Consider the following 18,980-nt stretch of genomic DNA (forward strand, 5'->3'; position numbering starts at 1 on the left):
GAATTGGACGGAATTTACCATCGGACATTTGGCGCGCCATTTTGTATGGCACGCCAAATGAAGTTTGTGGACGCAATTACATTTTGTCTAAACGAAATTTATTTTGTGCATTTCGTCGAGACGAAAATGATTTTGTGTGACACAAAATAAATTTCGTGTACGAAATTAGAAAAGCGTCATGACAAAAAGATTTTCGTCTGAATAAAAACACATTTTGTGTACGGAATTGCTTGAATTGCACAGAATATACTGGCGTACACTTGGCACGCCATAGACTATAACGATAAGGGGAGACGCGTTATATTTTTCGAAGAACAGGGAGCAAAATGACAATTCATCATGATGACACTTGCAATTTCAATAACGAAAGTGAAGGATTTGGTGCACAATTTTGGCAATTTTTTATAATCCCTATAAGAACTATAAACTATTTCTGTTTGTAGGGGGGCAAAGGCAACTATCCTTTACCCCTAAATTATGGTGAAAATTGGGTAAAATCCCACACGCAATACCAATTTTTCAAACGGTATTTGAGAATGATCCTGCCCTTCCACCAAACACACACACACGTTTCTTGGGCATCCAACACCAACTTGTTTTAGCACATCCACAAAATTGTGCTCGGAGGAAGTAGTGAACCCCACCACAAAATGCACCCATTCATGCCCACTGCTGTAGTCAACAAGACTACAATGTTCGGCGAGCCCAGAGAAACAGACTCTTATTGAATGCAATATTTTACTAAAATAAAGCAGAATTTGAACATGTTTTTATATTTATTTTCTGGTGGGGTTCATTAATCTTTGAGTACCGGTATATGTATATTCTTTCTATTTCCATACTTCTTTCACTTCACCCCAACTCACGTGATACTTTTGTTTGCCACCCTTCAAAGAGAACGGTCAGCAACAATCGTCAGAATCATGACCCATTATCTAAATATTAAAATGTCTTCTACTTAGTGCAGTGTACAATAGGGGGTACTCCGGGCTGAAAAATGAATAGAGTAAAATTCCCCGAGCAAAACGCTAAAAAAATTAATTAGAATCTGATAAGGTTTGAGAGTTAAATGGATGCTCCGGGCTTAAGACATTTATATCTAAATAAATAGAGCAAATGCTTAAAATTTCATCGAAGTCGAATAACAAATAATAAAGTTATTGAATATTAAAAATTGGCAATATTTTGTGGGGAAAAAAGGAACATATATATGCACGCCGAATAGGTGGGCTGATGATGTCACATCCCCACTTTCCTTTTTCTTGTTATTACATGTACATGAAATCATAATTGATTCATTTTTTCATAAAATGTGTAAATGATCTGTCTCCAATACGATGAAATAAGTTGCAGCAATGAATAACGAATGCACTAATTACATATAATATACAAAGAACAAGTTGGGATAGGATATCATCAGCTCACCTAATGAATATTCATGAAGACATGCCTACTGCAGAACTGTTTTACCGGAATAATGCAAATCTTTAAAATTCAATATCTTTGTTATTCGATTTTGATCATTTTTCAGCATTTTGCCCGGTGATTTTTTACTTTATTTATCGAGATATGTTTTCAGTCTGTAGCATCCCTTCAAATGCACGCAGTGACCGCCGCGCCGTGCAACAGGTGGGACGAAGTGTCACCACTTTCCATTTTCTTATTAAATCGTTATTTCATGTGTATGGCTTGTCGTCCTTGTAACAAAATAAGTTGCAGAAATGATTACCTAACCATGATTAAAGGTCAAGTCCACCTCAGAAAAAGGTTGATTTGAATCAATAGAGAAAAATCAGACAAGCACAATGCTGAAAATTTCATCAAAATCGGATGGAAAATAAGAAAGTTATGACATTTCAAAGTTTCGATTATTTTCAACAAAATAGTTATATGAACGAGCCAGTTACATCCAAATGAGAGTCGATGACGTCACTCACTATTTCTTTTGTTTTTTATTGTTTGAATTATACAATATTTCAATTTTTACGAATTTGACGATTAGGACCTCCTTGCCTGAACCACAAAATGTTAAAATAATGGAATTCCACGTGTTCAGGGAGGAATGAAACTTCATTTCACATGACAATGATGAGAAAAAAAAATATTTCATATAATAAAATACAAAAGAAATAGTGAGTGATGTCATCAACTCTCTCATCTGGATGTAATTGGCTCGTTCATATAACTATTTTGTTGAAAATAAGCGAAACTTTAAAATGCCATAACTTTCTTATTTTACATCCGATTTTGATGAAATTTTCAGTGTTATACTTGTTGAATTTTTCCCTTTTTATTCAAATCAAGTTTTTGTTGGGGTGGACTTGTCCTTTAAATCAGCTGTCAGTCCAATATTTTTTTTTCATTCTTGGACCAAATTCGAATAAATAAGATTTCATATAAAAAATCATAAGTCATAAGTTTATTATTCCTAGTCTGATTTTTATTTTAAATTTTCAGTGTTTTGGTAGTCTGATTTTACTTAAGTGTTACATTCTATCAGTCTGGAGTACACCTTCATTAGCTTTTTTTTCTTTCACCCATGACAACTCCAATATTCAGAATGTGGTAGACACCTATGGTGCTATCAAGAGTTAAACTTGAAGCAAGCCCGCCTATACGAGTTGACCGAAACTATTCATTCATTCAGGCCAGCGATTCAGATTACTATTCATTCTATTGTTACTGAAAAAAAATTGAACACGGGTGAAAGTACAAATTCACTATACAGCGTGCATTAATTCTAACATAACTTGAAAATGGTTGTTACAATACTCCAATGGAGCACTGAACAAAATAGCTTTAACTTTGGAACATGAAAATGACCATGCTTTTACATGTGTGTAAATTCTGGGAAGCAACCTTGAAGGTACTGTATCCATATATGATGTGCATTATACAGTTTATGAACTCACTCACTGACCAAAAGAACCACTTGATTTAGAACTACATCAAAGAAAAGGATTTACTAAAATTCATAATATTGTTCTCTGAATTAAAAACATTCTTTATTTATGAAGCAGAAAAAATATAACATACAATGACTGACTGTGATGGACGCTGAAGACTGAAACGTCACAAAAATAAAATACATGGAAAGGATTAAGCACAGGATGGATGCCTTGAGAATTAGCATCAGCAGTGGCATGCTTAGTGAAATCATATGTGTACAATCCAGTACATTGATCTCCAACCACTGAAAAAATACTTGTTACATGTACATTGTCTGTACATAAACTTGAGTAGGGATTGATATAATTTCTATGCTTTAAAGCACCTTTTCAGAACATTTTTTCTTTTCCAAACAGTAATTCTCAAACTGGAATGAACACACATATTTTTTCAAAAGATCCTATATCTCTGATAATTACCATCAAGTTGAAAACAGACAATTTCTGGCATAACAATTCAAAGTGAAGAACACCGTAAAAATCACATCAATTTCCAGCAAAATATACACCTCTGCAGATCAGTTCATTCAAGCTTCATTAATTCAAACAAATATGTAAGTGACTTAGGCACAAAGTTCCAACTATGGATCATATAACATTAGTTGTATACACATAAAACATACATGCACATGTAGCTGTCATGTTTATACGTATCATGATGCATCATATGCTGATAACAAAACATGTCATACATTGGGCCATTAAACATGGCTGTATTAGAATTTATGACTGACTGATACTTGGTCAAAATGTGGAAGACCTAATTTACAGTTGATGCTAAATTCAAAACAAACAGAAAACAGTAAATATTCATGCAGATAGTTTTGCCATGGTACATGTACGTAGAAGCTAGGATTAAAAGGAAATTTTATACTTTGATGCACATTCCTTATGAAATTTGAAAATTCATTCCAGTCTAAACAATAGTGTCTATTACCCGTAGTCACAATTTGACAGCATTTCTGATAAAAATAACACTAAACCTTTTGAGCTTGAAATAACTTTGAGGATAAAATTATTTGAGGACTGCTTTAAAAATAATAAAAAGTTGCATTATACTTTCTCTATTTTCTAACTATAGTGGTAAATGTTATTTCACAAGAGTAAAGTACGTGTACATCATACAATAGCATTAATACAAAATTTGACTAAAAATCTCAGCTTAATTTACCAATAAGAACATTACGCAGGATTCTGTCACTTTACACTAAGGATAATTCACACAATACTACTATTTACAAAACTGTACACAATTTATTGTCAATGTTACTTACAAAACAAGGGGACTTGTGCCAGTGTTCCTCATAGTCAGATACATTAAAATAAGAAAAAAGTGCATTAGTTATTTCTTTTAGGGGGTATTTCAATAAATATTGGTATCCAAGATTTTTGAAGGTCATTACAGACTTTACAATAGTATTATGGTAAACTTCTGAAAATTTTACAAGGATTGATAGTCAAGCCAGGAACACTTCAATTTCAATATTACATTCTACACTTCACAATTTTACCAGATGTATTAACAGGGCACTGGACCAACAGTAACAGGCATTAGCAATTGACTTTTTTTTCAATGTACTCTCTTTCATGAAATATTGAATGACTTCAGGTTTGTCCTGATAGAAAACGAAAGGCCAAAGTCGGGAATTTATATTATAGTATAGACCTAGTGGGCCAGATTATGTCTTAATTCTTCCAATAAGTAAAGCAGAGTTTGATCTCAAACACAGAATACATGATGAAGTCAGAAATGCAACAGTAGACTACCAATATCATATATTATATTACATCATTTGTCCATTTCACACTAGATCTACATGTAGATCATCTACATCTCATTGATACAACTGATTAAGCAGCAGCAATTAAAACGTGACAAATTGTTGAACAAGAGATCTAATAAAAATAACAGCTCAATCAATATTTTAACAAGGTCAATAATGTTTGATGGTCATCATACAGATACAGGCTGAGGGTACTGTCTTGGCAGTCTAAACAAGTATTAAGTTCTTCTAGACCCCAAAATTAATAGTTTGGTGCACTTTTTACTCTTCGTCACTGTCAGAATCAGAGCTTGAGTCATCTGAACTTGAGTCATCTGAGGAACTTGAGCTGGTTGATTCCTTCCTCTGCGGCTTTCTTGGTGCTTTTGGCTTTGTTTCCTTGAAGATTGCCATCTCTTTCAAGTATCGCTCCTTGTCTCGTGCAGCTTCAGCATCATACTTCTCCTTGGTTTCTAGGGGAACCGTCTTCCAGATCTTAGCAAGCTGTTGTGCAATCTTTCCAACTGACCAATCTTTGTGGGCATTCTTGATAGCACCTCGCTCGTCTCGGCTGAAAAGGAAGAAAGCTGACAGATTCCTCTTCGGTGCATCTGGATCTTTTTTGGCTCGGCGTCGTCCACTTTTCGAATTCTTGTCTTTCATAGGAGGAATGTAACTCGACATCTCCCGATCATAACGGAGCTTATCAGTAGCTGATTTATCGTTATATGGACGTTTCTCGCCATCTGACATACCCCTCCATTTATCGGCACAATCCTTTGAAAAGGCGGTGAAATTCACTTGCCCTTCAGCTTTGCTACGGCGATCCTGTACAAAGTACGCGTAGGCCGACATGCGTCCACGGGGCCTGTTTGGGTCCTTCTTATTCTTCCCCATGATGATGTTATAAGAAATTACACGTGCTAGCACTCAAAATATCTGCAGTAAACAGTTCAGAATGATAAAGTAAAGTTTCCTTTGCGAACAGTCTTAAAAATTCAGAAATAATGCCAAGGTTGCGGGGGTGTAGTATGCAGATGTACGGCAGTTCCCACACGTGAGTATTGGCCAAGCGTACAACACAATGCTAATGGCGCCAAATGCACATAGGGATAGCGTGCTGACGCCGAAACAGTGCATGTATATGCTAATGAACCGAATTTATCGACTTATATTTTTGCACGCCGTGTATGGTAGCGCGTACTGAGTACGAGACTTTGTTTCTCAGCTGTCGCCACTATGCGTTTTGCATATCGTTGAATTCGTTTTCTTTTAAAGCTACACCATTTTGAATACCATAACGTATCTTTAGGGTAAATTTAGAATATACCATATACTACAGGCTACAGACTCAATATCATCAGTGCTCAATATACTGTAAAATACTGCGTTTATAGGCCTATAGTCTATAATGAAAAAAAGGTCTAAATTTATCAGCCAGTGTAGCAACAGGAAAACAAAAACATAGTTTTTATAGGGACGTCGGAGGGCCCTCTGACATCTGTGAGATAAACCATTTCCCTTTATCACGCAGTATAGATAGCAGAGATTTCCCTAAGGATTGTAAAACATTTATATGCACGTGATAAAGGGAGTGTTATGCTGAAATTGGTTTCTTCGTAATAGGCCTCATTTCAAACATTTTTCAAAATGAGGTGAAAGCTCCATCCATAATAGCTTAATGTTATGGTTGCAACAATTATTTAGTCGGTTTTTAAAGACCCTATTTTCTCTCTATATTTTGCTAGAAGAGATTCGTTTCTAATAGCACTGGCGTACTTGACCGGGGCTTAATTTTTCACGACCAACGGAATATAAAATAGAAAAGCAAAGAAAATGAAAGGGATGAGGGTGAAATATATTTTCTGAATATTATGTCAAAATCTATCACCAACTTGAATTTTTGTAATCTAAAGATGTTGACATTTTTGCTCACTCGCTTCGCTCACTCCCAACTATTTATTAATTTTATGTGATGCCCCATATCGAGCCCCCTGAAATGTTATGCCTCATTATACCATTGATTTATAGGTCTATTATGTTAGGTCTACTGCATGCTTTATATGGCAAACCCGGTATGGCGGGGGGGGGGGGGCAAGGAGAAGCTGTGCAGAAATAAATACAGATAATTTTTTACCCTTCAATGTCTGATTAACGACTTTAAAGTAATAGAGTCAAGTTTTCAAAATTTCAACAGTATAGAGCAATCACACTACCACCTATATCTATCCATGCACATCCTTCCTCTCCATCCACTCCATATACTCAGTCTATTTTTTTTCTAATTCTGTAAGAAAGTTTTCTCCAACCCCCCGGACTTACCGAACAAAGCCTTTGAATTTGGGTCCTGTCTTGTAAAATTTTTATCCGTACAACTCGGGTTTAGAAAATATCTCAAAAAGTAAATCAATCAATCATGATTGATTACTGTTAATTGATTAATGATTATTGATTACTGTTTTATGATTTTTTCTTTTTATTCTTTTTATGTTCCATGATTAGTGTTTTCAATCATGTAAATCCTTTGTAAATATGTGATCTTTAAGGATGTATTTCAATAAATTAAAATAAAAATGCATTAGGACCAGTGGCGTACCTATATCCTAGGATTTGACAAGCAAAAAAAAAAGGTCTTCAAGCTCGTCAGGGGGGGCAATAAAGGTCTTCAAACTCGTCAGGGGGCAAAAAAGGCCTTTTAAGCTCATCAGGGGGTTTTGGCAGGGATATATGTCCTTTGCATGGGTTGTGGCTCGTCAGGGAGGGGGGCAGACTACCCCCATATAGGTACGCTAGTGATTAGGACTAACCTCTCAAAAGAGCTTCGAGCTGTATCGATTAGCCGATCGGGGAAATGTGAAATTTGTTAATTTCCATCACCCCCATCCCCTTGGATAATGTTTGTTTGTTTGCATTTATTTCTGCGTTCAAAAACACAATACAAAATTATTTATGATTACAAAATACAAAATAATTCATAATATAAACAATGTGGTCATATTACATAATAAATACAAATAAGGATGTGAGTATAAATTAATCTTTTATAAATGTAAACATATACATATAATGTAAAAAATGAACGCAGGAGACCGCCATCGTGAGCGGTTAGGCTTGAATTGATGGCGGCCTCATAAAAGATTCGTGACTAAGATTGATATTTACTGACCAAGTGGGTGCATTGCAAGTGCAGGTGCTGGTGCTGTGTATAGCAGTTGAGTAAAATCAGAATATTAAATAGCGAATGTGAATATTTGAGTGAATGTTTTAATTTGGAGGGTGGGGTTGATAAGATTGAATGATAGTTTTCTTTAGAGTGGCTTTTAATGAGTATATGGTTGAACACGTTTTAATATTGTTTGGAAGACCATTCCAAATGTCAGGACCATGGTGTCGTATTGATTTAGAGGCAATTACCAGTCTGGGGTTAGAGAGGTGAAAGTTTCCGGATATGCGCGTTGGGTAAGTATGGACAATGTTGGATCCATCCATCACTAATCTGGATCAACGCTTCCACCCCAAGAAGTAGAAACATAATATGTTTATATCTTGATTATTATGTTTGTATTTCGATTGGGGGTGAAAGCGTTGATCCATGTTCCGGATGGAGGGGACGGGGGTAAAAGATGAAGAAAGAAAAAATGTCAAAAAGTTGAAAATTATTCATATCAGACCTGAAAAGGGAACATGTAAAAATACCCTTTTTAGGAAACAGACGATAGGTAATAAACCTGATACGATGGCAAAGCGCGGGCCATTTTTTATATTAAGATATATAAGAATGAATATTCTAAGCAGCGCACTTTTTTAAATTATTAAGCTGATGCATTTAAACACTAATGCGAGCGCGAAGCGCGAGCTGAAAATGATCGATATATGAGACCTGCAATCGGGACTTTTTAGGGAGAAATAATTTCACGATACGTATTGAACTAACTAAGCAATTAATGCAAGCTGGATACACTGTAAAAACTGTGGTGTTAAAACTGACACCAATTGGTGTTAATAGAGGACCACACCCTGAGGTATTAAAATAACACCCTAGAGATTGAACATAACACCAAAGAGTGTAAATGTAACAACCATAGGTGTTAACACCTATAGGTGTAAAACTAGCACCACAATATAACACCGGTGTAAAATGACTGATGTGGTCCTCTTTGTATACCGGTTAACACCACAGTTTTTGCTGTGTATGTTAGCTGAAATATATTTTTATATAGGGAGCCTACGTACCTTAAAAAGGACTTTTTAAGGGATGGTCCGGGCTGAAAATAGGATATAGTAGAATTCACTGAGCGAAATGCCGAAAATTTCATCAAATCGGATAACAAATAACAAAGTTATTGAAGTTTAAAATTTAGCAATATTTTGTGAAAACATGTCGTCATGAATATATATGGGCTGATGATGTCACATCCCCACTTTCCGTTTTCTTAATTTATTACATAAAATCATATTTTTATACTTGTGTGAATAATATGTCTCCCATATAATGAAATAAGTTGCAGCAATATATATATAATACACTAAATCAGTTGTCAATCCAATTTTTCTAGTTCTTGGAGGAAAAAATTGAATAAACCTCATTTCATATAATAAAATACAAAAGAAGGAGTGTGGATGTGACATCATCAGCCCACCTAATGAATATTCATGACGACTGTTTCTACAAAATATTGCTAAACTTTAAAATATTTGTTATCCGATTTTGATGAAATTTTCGGCATTTTTCTCAGTGAATTCTACTCTATTTATTAAGCTATAAATACTTCCGAACTATCTCATTAAGGACTATTTGTAGGAATTCATAAAAAGGATACGTACATGTATCTTATATACACACACTAGCCCGCTCCGGCGTCCAATCCCCGGGTCCAATCGGGTGCACTGCATTGGGAGATGGCATGTTTACTGCAAAATGTATAGTCACCATTAAGTTTTTCGTCAGAAATTTTTCAATCAGAAAAAATAGGCTGAGAGAAAAAGGAAAAGAAAAAGTTAAGGGGGAGGAAAGAATTGGTAAATAGCACGGGCCCCTAAATCTAAATGAAAATCTCGCTCCCAGCTAGGTTGATGAGACTGACCGGTTTTTCTTGAGTCAATATAGGCCTACGTTTCGTACCGTTTCATGGTATTGTTTACATTGAGAATTTTCAGATCATATGCATGCATAGTTACAACAATGTGCTTAAATGTCATATTTTGTACAGTAACATGAAATATTTTTTTTATTTTTATATGAGTCTTCCCCTCGTAGTGTTATTTTATTCACTCGTCTTCCTCCTCTTATGTTTCCCCTTCCCTTTTTTCTTTTCTTTCTTTGCCCCCCCCCCTTTTTTTTTGCTCCGCCATTGTAGGCCTGGCTTGGCCCGAAACGTCTTTTAGCTCCTCGAGTATCCGATCTTATGTTTTTTTCTCTTAACTCTAAGGTGCCCCTCCCCTAAATGCATGGACAATCGGTATCTGCAGTAAAATACCATCTCTAGATGCACACTCCAATATTCCAGAGTTGATTAGCGAGCCGCGATATTTGAGTTTCAAAAAATGTATCAATCAGAATATACTGACATCAGTGTCCAATTTCAACAGAAAATTCAATTGAGTCCGAAGGAAACATTCCTTTCTTCTTCATGTATCCTATAAGGCTATTCATAGGAGCAAGAATGTTCTTGTTATTATCATAGGCGGCGGAAGCGGGGGGGACGGGGGGGGGACGTGTCCCCCCCCTAAATTTGAGGAGGGGGGACGGTCCCCCCTAAATTTTTTGTTGATGACCTTTTTTTTTTTTTTTTGCTTGTCAATTTATTTTCCTACGTCCCCCCTAAAATTTTTGGGTTGAGAACCTTTATTTTTTTTTTGCTTGTCAAAAAATTTTTGGTTGTCCCCTCCTAAAATTTTTTGCTTCCGCCGCGAATGTTCTTGTTATTATTTATTACCATAAAGGTAAAGTTTCATCCGCCTTATAGATGGTGATTCAAATTTAATTCAAGCAATGCTTATATAGTGCTTCCTATATGATTTTTCATTTGCGTCAATCCAAAGATAAGACTATACGAGTCCCGTACGAGTCAACATCTCGGCCTGAAACTCAGATTAAGTTATTAAACCTGTCTCTTGTTTCAGTTTTTGAATCCTTTCCTATGTTTGTCGCCCTCTATGTCGAACTCTTTACAGATCCGTAACCTTTGGAAGTGTAGGTCCGTTGAATTAATATTTAGAAAATCTCATCTAATCTACGTTATTAAGGTTTCGGGCGATAAATAATTGGGGTAAAATGACTTATTGACTATCATGGTTATGGATATGGCAAAATTTTAATGGATTAGGGTGAAGCATTGAGCAAAATTATGGCAAGAATGTATTGACACCTCTTGTATGCATTCGAAAGTCACTATGGTCCCACGTACTTGAAAATCACGGAGGCTAATTAGACACATAATTCACCTTGTCATTGAACCTTGTTGAAGAGTAATCCCTTTTAGCAGCTTCAAAGCTCTCCCGGGATGAACACATTCTATGTATCAGTGCGGGGTACCATGTAGACAGCTGGCAGCCGTCTGTTTTAATTCGAGTTTTTTAAAACATTTTTATTTCTCGTAGGCCGGGCCTAGGCTACACAGTCTTAGTCCAGAGACCAGACGGCTCGCTATTGTGCAGCCACCATTAGGGGACTTGCAATGCAAAATCCCCCCGTTGGGGCTCTTCAATTTTTGTCTTTAATGAATACAAAATTTGAAAATTAACACGTCCAAAATGCAAATTAATATTCCCTCTTGGCATTATTTGCCAAAAAACTGAGAAAAATCAAGTTAAAAGGAACAAAAACAGTGACTTACCTCGGCTGTCACGCAAATTCACTTCCCTGTTTTATCTGATCTTAAGTTCATAAACATATGGCCATTGAGTCCCCTGACCTGTACAGATCAGTCCTTACGACAATAATCTGAACAGCAAAATAATGACAGGGAAATTAGTAAATATCTCTAGATGTCCTACAATCATATTGGGGAAATTCAGATTGAGAATTAGTGAAGAAGTGTCAATGTTGGTCCACTGTGGTTCACTCTTTGCATTGTAAATCACGTATGATCCAATTGGTGCTAATTTACTCATTGGAAGGATAGCGTCTTTGTATTTCCTTGAACCGATGTGGTGGTGTAGAATTGTCTTAATTTGCTGTTTATTGTCTTTGATATAGATAGTCGTAGAAATTCCTATTTTTTCCCGTTCCAGAGACCCTCAAATTTGTGATTTGATTTGTGATTAGATTTCTGATGTTGATCTATTCAGCTAGTTGGAGCGGCGAGCACGAGCGGCGCAGAGCAATAGCAGCTTAGTGCCGGTATGCCGAAGCTCTCCGTGCCCGCAGCTAGCTTGCACTAGCCTGATATGAATGTGCGCACATTTTTAAGTAGCCGCTACCATGCTATGCCTATGATCTGGAGGCCCCCTTTTTTGATGTGGTCAGTTCCAGAGCATTGCATTTTTGATAATCGCTGAGCCAAGAGTTGTTCCGGAGACCTCCGTTTTCAGCCCAAGATTTAGTTCCAGAGCCCCTGCCTTTGGCAGGGCACAGAGTTATATTGGAGTACCCCCCCCCCCTCGGGAATAACCGTGGACGTCGTTTCTGGTGATTTATCCAACAATTTACGACATTTTACTGTCATCCCATTCACTGACAGTCACCCGTTAGTACAAGCCCCCCTTTGTGTCTCAGAGTGTTGCATGAATATGCATGAGATTGGTCATGACGTTTCTGCCCGATGGACCAATCAGTGGTCTTTGAATTGCTGTGCATAGCTTTGGCTGTCGTTGAACGCAATTTGCCACTGTACTGCGCGGAGTATGAGTGGGCACTGGGATGAGAAATATATGAGGGTCTCTTAGAATGGGGGGAATTCCTGTGGCTTTCTAAATTGGTGATGCTCTGGAACTGAAAATTAGGCTGAAAATGGGGGTCACGTCCGCGGCACATACGTATCATACATTCAAATTATATACCCTTCTTGGGATTTACATACATAAGGTTCAGTCCTGGATGCAGGATATTCTGTTCCTTTATGTTCAGCTCCTGGTGATATACAGTGACGTCTGAAGAATTGGCATGGTCCAGGGAACCTAAGAGACATAATCAAATTTAGATTTTGGATTACGCCACCAAAAAATAAATCCTCTTCAAACTGTAATACATCCTCTTCAAACTGTAATACATCCTTCGACTCCACAATGAGTTACTACAAGCTTGCACTCTTTCTTTTGATATTACTGATCATGGGATAAAATACTGAAAATATATGTTACCTATGATTTGTTTCTTGGTTTTCAAAATTAATCACCGGAGATGAAACACTGGCAGCAGAGTTTGTTTTTTAAAGTTAGGCATTCATCACGGCTTTCTGATTAGAATTTTCGATATCCTGGCCAATCAGTGTGAGCAACAAGTTCAGAACGCTTGCACAAAGACAATTCGCAATATGAAGACAAGTCGTAGAGCAGCTTCAAAATCGCGATACATTGCAACTGGTAAAGACTTCTATTTAAGGATGATGAAATCATTCAAAATGGCAATTTATGGTACTAATGAAAGGACCGAGGATGACTATGTTTAGATCATCATTTGAAAAGAATTTGCGCTTACTGCCATCTAAGGTACTTTGTTTATTAATTCTATTCATTTTCTTGTCAAATTGGATGTATTTTTTTTCCAAATGACATTTAAATCTACCGGTATGTGCAAAAACATGATTAAAATATCGGGTTGTCCCTTGATTAGATCTAACGTTACTGCTAATTTGTTGTCTATATTTGTGGGCCTCCCAACATTTAAGTCTATGTATTGGTGAGTGAAGCCAACGTAGTTCAGCAGAATAGACAATTTACAGAGACTGAAGCCTTTGGTCAAGACAAAGCGAAGTCTAGACTGATAAGTCTATTTCTGTCGGGGATATTTTCCTCTGAGACTTAGTGTGACTCTGTGGTAGACTGATGACGGCCATTGGGCTTGTACTTGTGGAGGTTCGACCGATGTGTAACCAGGCTTGCGCGTACTCCATACAGTTTGTATGGAGAAAAAGGGTGCGCTAGTGCACTCTCTTCGATTACTCAGTAATTCCTCCTTTTGACAGAGAAAACAAAGCGCTTGAATAGAAATCAGCTTACCAGTTGAAGTATGTGATTTGATATCCCAAAATTAAATTCCAAAGAGCTGTTGTACGGTTCCAACGATCAATTGTCCTTTTTCTTTTGTAGATTGCAGCTTAGGAATGTGCCAGCCAATCACAGTCATGTTACCATTTTCAGTTCATCAAAACCAAGAAGCTGCTTGTATATAATGTTGCAAATCAATGATTGAAATTCGAATAACTTTCTTAGTATTTGTTGGATTTTCCTCAAACCTTCACCAATGTTTTTTCTTATGAATCTCTGGTATTTTTACTAACTTTTCGTTAGGGTGAACTTTCCCTTTAAGGTTACCTGAAACTTCTAATAAGTATAGTGATTAGTATTGGTAGTTTGTTTCATTTTATTGTCCCTCATTTTTTTTCATCTACAGTGCTACTGAACTAAGCAGCCTACAAGTGTAGCTATGGCCAAATCAAAGAATCACACCTCCCACAATCAGAGTGAGTATTCATTGATTAACAATTTCTAAAGTGCTGTGTCAGGGTTCTTTCACTTTTGTATTTTTTTATTAAGACTTCTCAATGTACTATAACATACTAGTAATGCTCCTAGATAAGCTGCACTGTATGAGAAGTGTTATGAGTATGTACAGTTTTATACACAGGAAAACAAGACAATATTGATTTTCATGCATGGAGATATAGAAAGCTTTTCCTGCATGCTTGCATTGGTGAAACCTACATTTCTGGGAATAATTTTTGCCATGTTAATTTCTCAGCTGGAGTCTTCCTGTTTTTTTTTTTTTTTTTTTTTACACCAGTGACCACTCGGGCTTTTTTCGGCAGAGACCGATGGACCGCTAAAGTTTCTGTCTTGTCAAAGGCTATGAGTTATCAACCAAGGTTAGGCCCATATTTCCTTATCAATATCTAGATCTATTTCTATCAAAATTTTAACATTATCCTGATATTCCCAAACCTTGATTAATAAAGTTATTAAAATAATGGTACCAAGCAGGATTTCTCAATTCTTGAAGAAAATTGAGAAATCCTGCTTCGTACTATTACTTTCATAACTACTTGGTTGATCGTGGTTTGGAAATATTACGAGAAAAATAGATCTAGACAAGAAAATATAGGCCTAAACTTGGTTGATAATTCATAGTCTTTTGCAACAATGAATTATGTATTTTCTTTTAGCGGAGCACCGATCTGCACAGATTTGCACTGTCAGCGGGCGGGCACCGGTGGACCGCCCATTTCATCTGAGGCCTAGTAATGTCCCAATTATTTAGTGCAGCATCTCATCTCTCTTACTCAGATTAAATGCGACAGTTGCTTTGTGACAGCAATCTTGTGCAAATAAGATCCAAACAAATAAATTGCAAATACAAGGTTAAGAGCTAAATATTGTCAGTGTTTTCCTTTGCAAAGTGAAAAAAAAATGGAATTTCAAGTATTCTGAAAATTAAGGAAATAACCTACGTAATGACAACCCACCTGACACAGTATTACATTAAATCTGTATTAAGAAACTCAAGAAATCCCATTAAACCTCTTTTTCTTGAGCAAATCACTCGGCTGGCAAGCAGTTAATATGCATAAAACCTGCTATGTTGTGCTTAGGAGCATACAGGGTTTTGATTTTAAAAAGATAAGGTTGAGATTTTAATTAAAGTCCAGAAAGTCTATTCTTGAAAAGTGGATACATTACAATATGAGACAACTCTGTATTGAAATGTGTGTGGAGTTGATGTTGAATAAATGACTTCTTCCTTCCTAGGTTTCAAGGCTCATCGTAATGGTATCAAGAAACCCAAGAAGAACAGATATACTTCTCTAAGAGGGGTAAGAATTCAGTACTCTCCATCGCATCCCCCCCCAAAAAAAAAAATAGTAAAAATAAATTAATAGATCTATGTTTAGATATATCAATGTTTTCAATTTGTTTATATTTGTTTCAGATTAATTGCATACGGAGGCAGGTATTTTTGTGTGTGTGTGTGCTTCTAATATAAGTCTCTTCAGTATTCATATCAGAACATTGTCATATCATGTTAAACAGAATGTTTGAAATGTATCTTACAAGTAACATGAGGTTTCAAAACAAAATGTGTTTTTTCTTAGATTTCTGGGAACATGTTTTAGCTGCAGAGTTTAGAGAAAAAGTACTTACGATAAAAAGAATTTCAAAATATTTGTTTTATTTATATTCAAATTTTAATTACAAGTAGTATATAAATTTTCGAAGCATTGAAAAATGTTCTGCAAAGCAAAATGTGTTGCAAGGCAAATGTTTGAAGATCTACCATTTGGTATTTTATTCTTTTAATCAGATGGATGCCAAATACCTGAAGAACATGAGGTTTGCCAAGAAACACAACATCCGCCACCCCAAGGTTTCAGAATAAACATCTCATGAATAGAGAAGAGAAGGATCTAGCATTCTTGGATTGGACTTCTATTTAGCTTCGTTCAATAAAGATCAGTATGAAAGACAGTACAAAGACAGCCTATGCAGTGGCTTTGTCGAGATGAACATTGGATTTGAATAAAAGAGCATTCAGCAGTCTTGTCCAGGAAAAGTAACATTTGTATGACTTGTTTGTTGGAAAATTATAGTGTGATATATAATTTATGTATGGGAATAATGATATCAAACAAGAGAGCGTGAACAAGTAAGAGGATTCACTTGAATGTTGCATGTTGTGTTTCAACATCTGTGCAGAATATGTGAGAAAGTTGAAATCTTGTATCTGTCAATAATAAAGCCGTCTCATAGGTGTGTATAATCAGTTCACAAACTTAGTATTCTCCATGTAGGTTCTTCTGTCAACCTGTCAAACTTTTGTCTTTGCTATATCTGACAAGCTCATATGGCAAGCTTCAAGTTTGTCATTGGCAATCTTGAAGCAGAAACGAACCAATAACCTCAATAGTGCCACCTCAAGTCCACAACTACTCGCATCTGGCCAGCATAATGTAGCATTCTGAGCTGGGTAGTCTTGTAATATATGCCCACTTGAATGATAACACATTGATTAAACAAGGAATACATTTGTACCACACCTCTTATGTTTCCAGTAGCATAACAAGTGCTTTCCTCTCAAAAGCATTTAAAAAAAATTTGTGTCAATAAAATATAGGCTTATTTATTCTCTGTATGGTTACATCAGTAGTAGATTCTTGAGACTACTTCTTTATAACACACAGTCAATGAGGGACCACACAAAGTTTGCACCCTTTTTATAGAAGATTTTAAAAAGTTATGTCTGCAGTCTGATAACTTCAACAGCCTGTTGGTGCTTTATAGTCCATTCGTTTTAGGGTCCATGGTGTGACAGATGAGACAAGATTGAATGAGTGCATGAGGAAGTGTTGTAGAATTATAATTGGTGTTGGTAAATAGCATACTTTGATTAGATTACCAAATTTAGAGAGTACAGGGAATCAAATATGAATTGACAAGTGTGATAATGTGAACTATGTGTGATCGTGTGAAGTCATTTTAAGAAGACAATGTTACAAGTATTTGTGACTTTACAAACAAGGAAATTGTTCCATCATAATTTGTGAACCAAGTCACTTTCATATCACTTAATTCATATCAACTAAAAGATGAAATCACAAGACATACAGGTGACTGCTCGAGTCAAACCTCTTGGGACCATCTGTTGGATTTTAGAGAAATTTGACTTTGAAGATGTTGTCAGCACTTCTTTTTGTTTTGCATATTCTGGTCAAAAATTTTATTTGACATGCGCAGAGTCTACAGAGTACTGTACATGAATATTACTAAACGATGGCCAATTATTATTTAATCAAACAAAATATCAAATATTTAGCTCTTTCAATGGCTGAAAGTATATATTGTCTGCTAACTTGAATTACAGTGTGACACAAAATGGCGCTACTGGAGAAGTGAGATTGACCTTGAGATTTGTCTGGCACTCTGGTTTACAAAAAGGCAAAAAAATTTTTTTTAAACAAGGGTTATTTTGACAACACTGAAAGCTTACCCCAGCTATAAAGCAAGAATCAAAAGCATGAAAATTGATTTAAGGTTATATCACCCGCCCATTCATTACAGATCAATAAATGGGCCTATCCCATGACAAGGGCTCTAAAAAGAATGGAACTAGGATCAGTCATGAAAGAAAAACAAATAAAGATCAAGTTGAAAAGAGTTGGTGGTAAAAAAGGATATGACATTTTAATGTTGTGCTTATTTCCACAAAACAGTTACATACACAGTATCATATTCAGTATGCAAATGGATTCGGTTATGTCACTATTTCTTTTGTATTTCATTTTATGAAACACGGAACATTTGATTTTTGGTAGATATGACAATGAAGAACCTGATTTATTAATCATATGAAATTTCATATGTTCACAGAAGAATCAAACCATATTCTTGATTACAAAGGGGGAAATATTCAAATATTTTGTAATTCAAACAATAAAAAAGAAGTGTGACATCGATTAGCTCATTTTCGTACCGACCAGGATGTGCATATAATTTTCACCTCTGATTTTGATGGAATTTTCAGCTTGATATTCAGTTTCATTTTTTTTCTCACATAGATTTTGTGTAAGTGTTGATTGCCCTATAACTGTAGTGTTATCTTATCTATTCCTTTCACATTCCCATTGTGAGATAGGCCCATTCATCGACCCAGAATTAATGGCAATAATTCTTTAATCTAATTTGTTTGCATTGATTGTTACTTAAGCTCTCAGGGTTGTCAAACAACCCCCCCCCCCTTTTTTTAAAGGTCAAGTCCACCCCCAGAAAAATGTCAATTTGAATCGGTAGAGAAAAATCGAACGAGTTTAACACTGAAAATTTCATTTAAAATTGGATGTAAATTAAGAGGAGTTGACATTTTAAGTTTCGCTTATTTTTCACAAAACAGTCATATGCACATCTCAGTGACATGTAAGTGAGAAAGTCCATCACTCACCACCTCTTGTTTTGTTATTGTTGGAATTTTAAAATATTTCAATTTTAAAGATTTGACAATAATGACCAACTTGACTAAACCACCAAATGCTAAAACGATGGTTATTCCACTTATTCAGGGAGGAATATGTCTTTGTTTCATATGACAATGAGGGGAAAAGAAAGATATTTTATATAAAGA

At 35.9% G+C, this 18,980-nt stretch overlaps 1 protein-coding gene across 1 annotated transcript; it reads right to left on the reverse strand.

Annotated features, from left to right (window-relative positions):
- Nucleotides 1-2,980: 2,980 nt before the first annotated feature.
- LOC121410947 (high mobility group protein 1 homolog) lies at nucleotides 2,981-5,858 on the reverse strand. The gene has a single exon (XM_041603356.1). It carries the CDS (start codon nucleotides 5,606-5,608, stop codon nucleotides 4,994-4,996), a length of 615 nt encoding a protein of 204 aa, XP_041459290.1. The 5' UTR covers nucleotides 5,609-5,858; the 3' UTR covers nucleotides 2,981-4,993.
- Between the last annotated feature and the right edge of the window lie 13,122 nt (nucleotides 5,859-18,980).

This window comes from Lytechinus variegatus, chromosome 3 (assembly GCF_018143015.1).
Source record: "Lytechinus variegatus isolate NC3 chromosome 3, Lvar_3.0, whole genome shotgun sequence".
NCBI lineage: Eukaryota > Metazoa > Echinodermata > Echinoidea > Temnopleuroida > Toxopneustidae > Lytechinus > Lytechinus variegatus.

What these genes read in the sequence shown, in the direction of transcription:
- LOC121410947 (XM_041603356.1), bottom strand. Translation starts at nt 5,608, where the DNA reads ATGGGGAAGAATAAGAAGGACCCAAACAGGCCCCGTGGACGCATGTCG.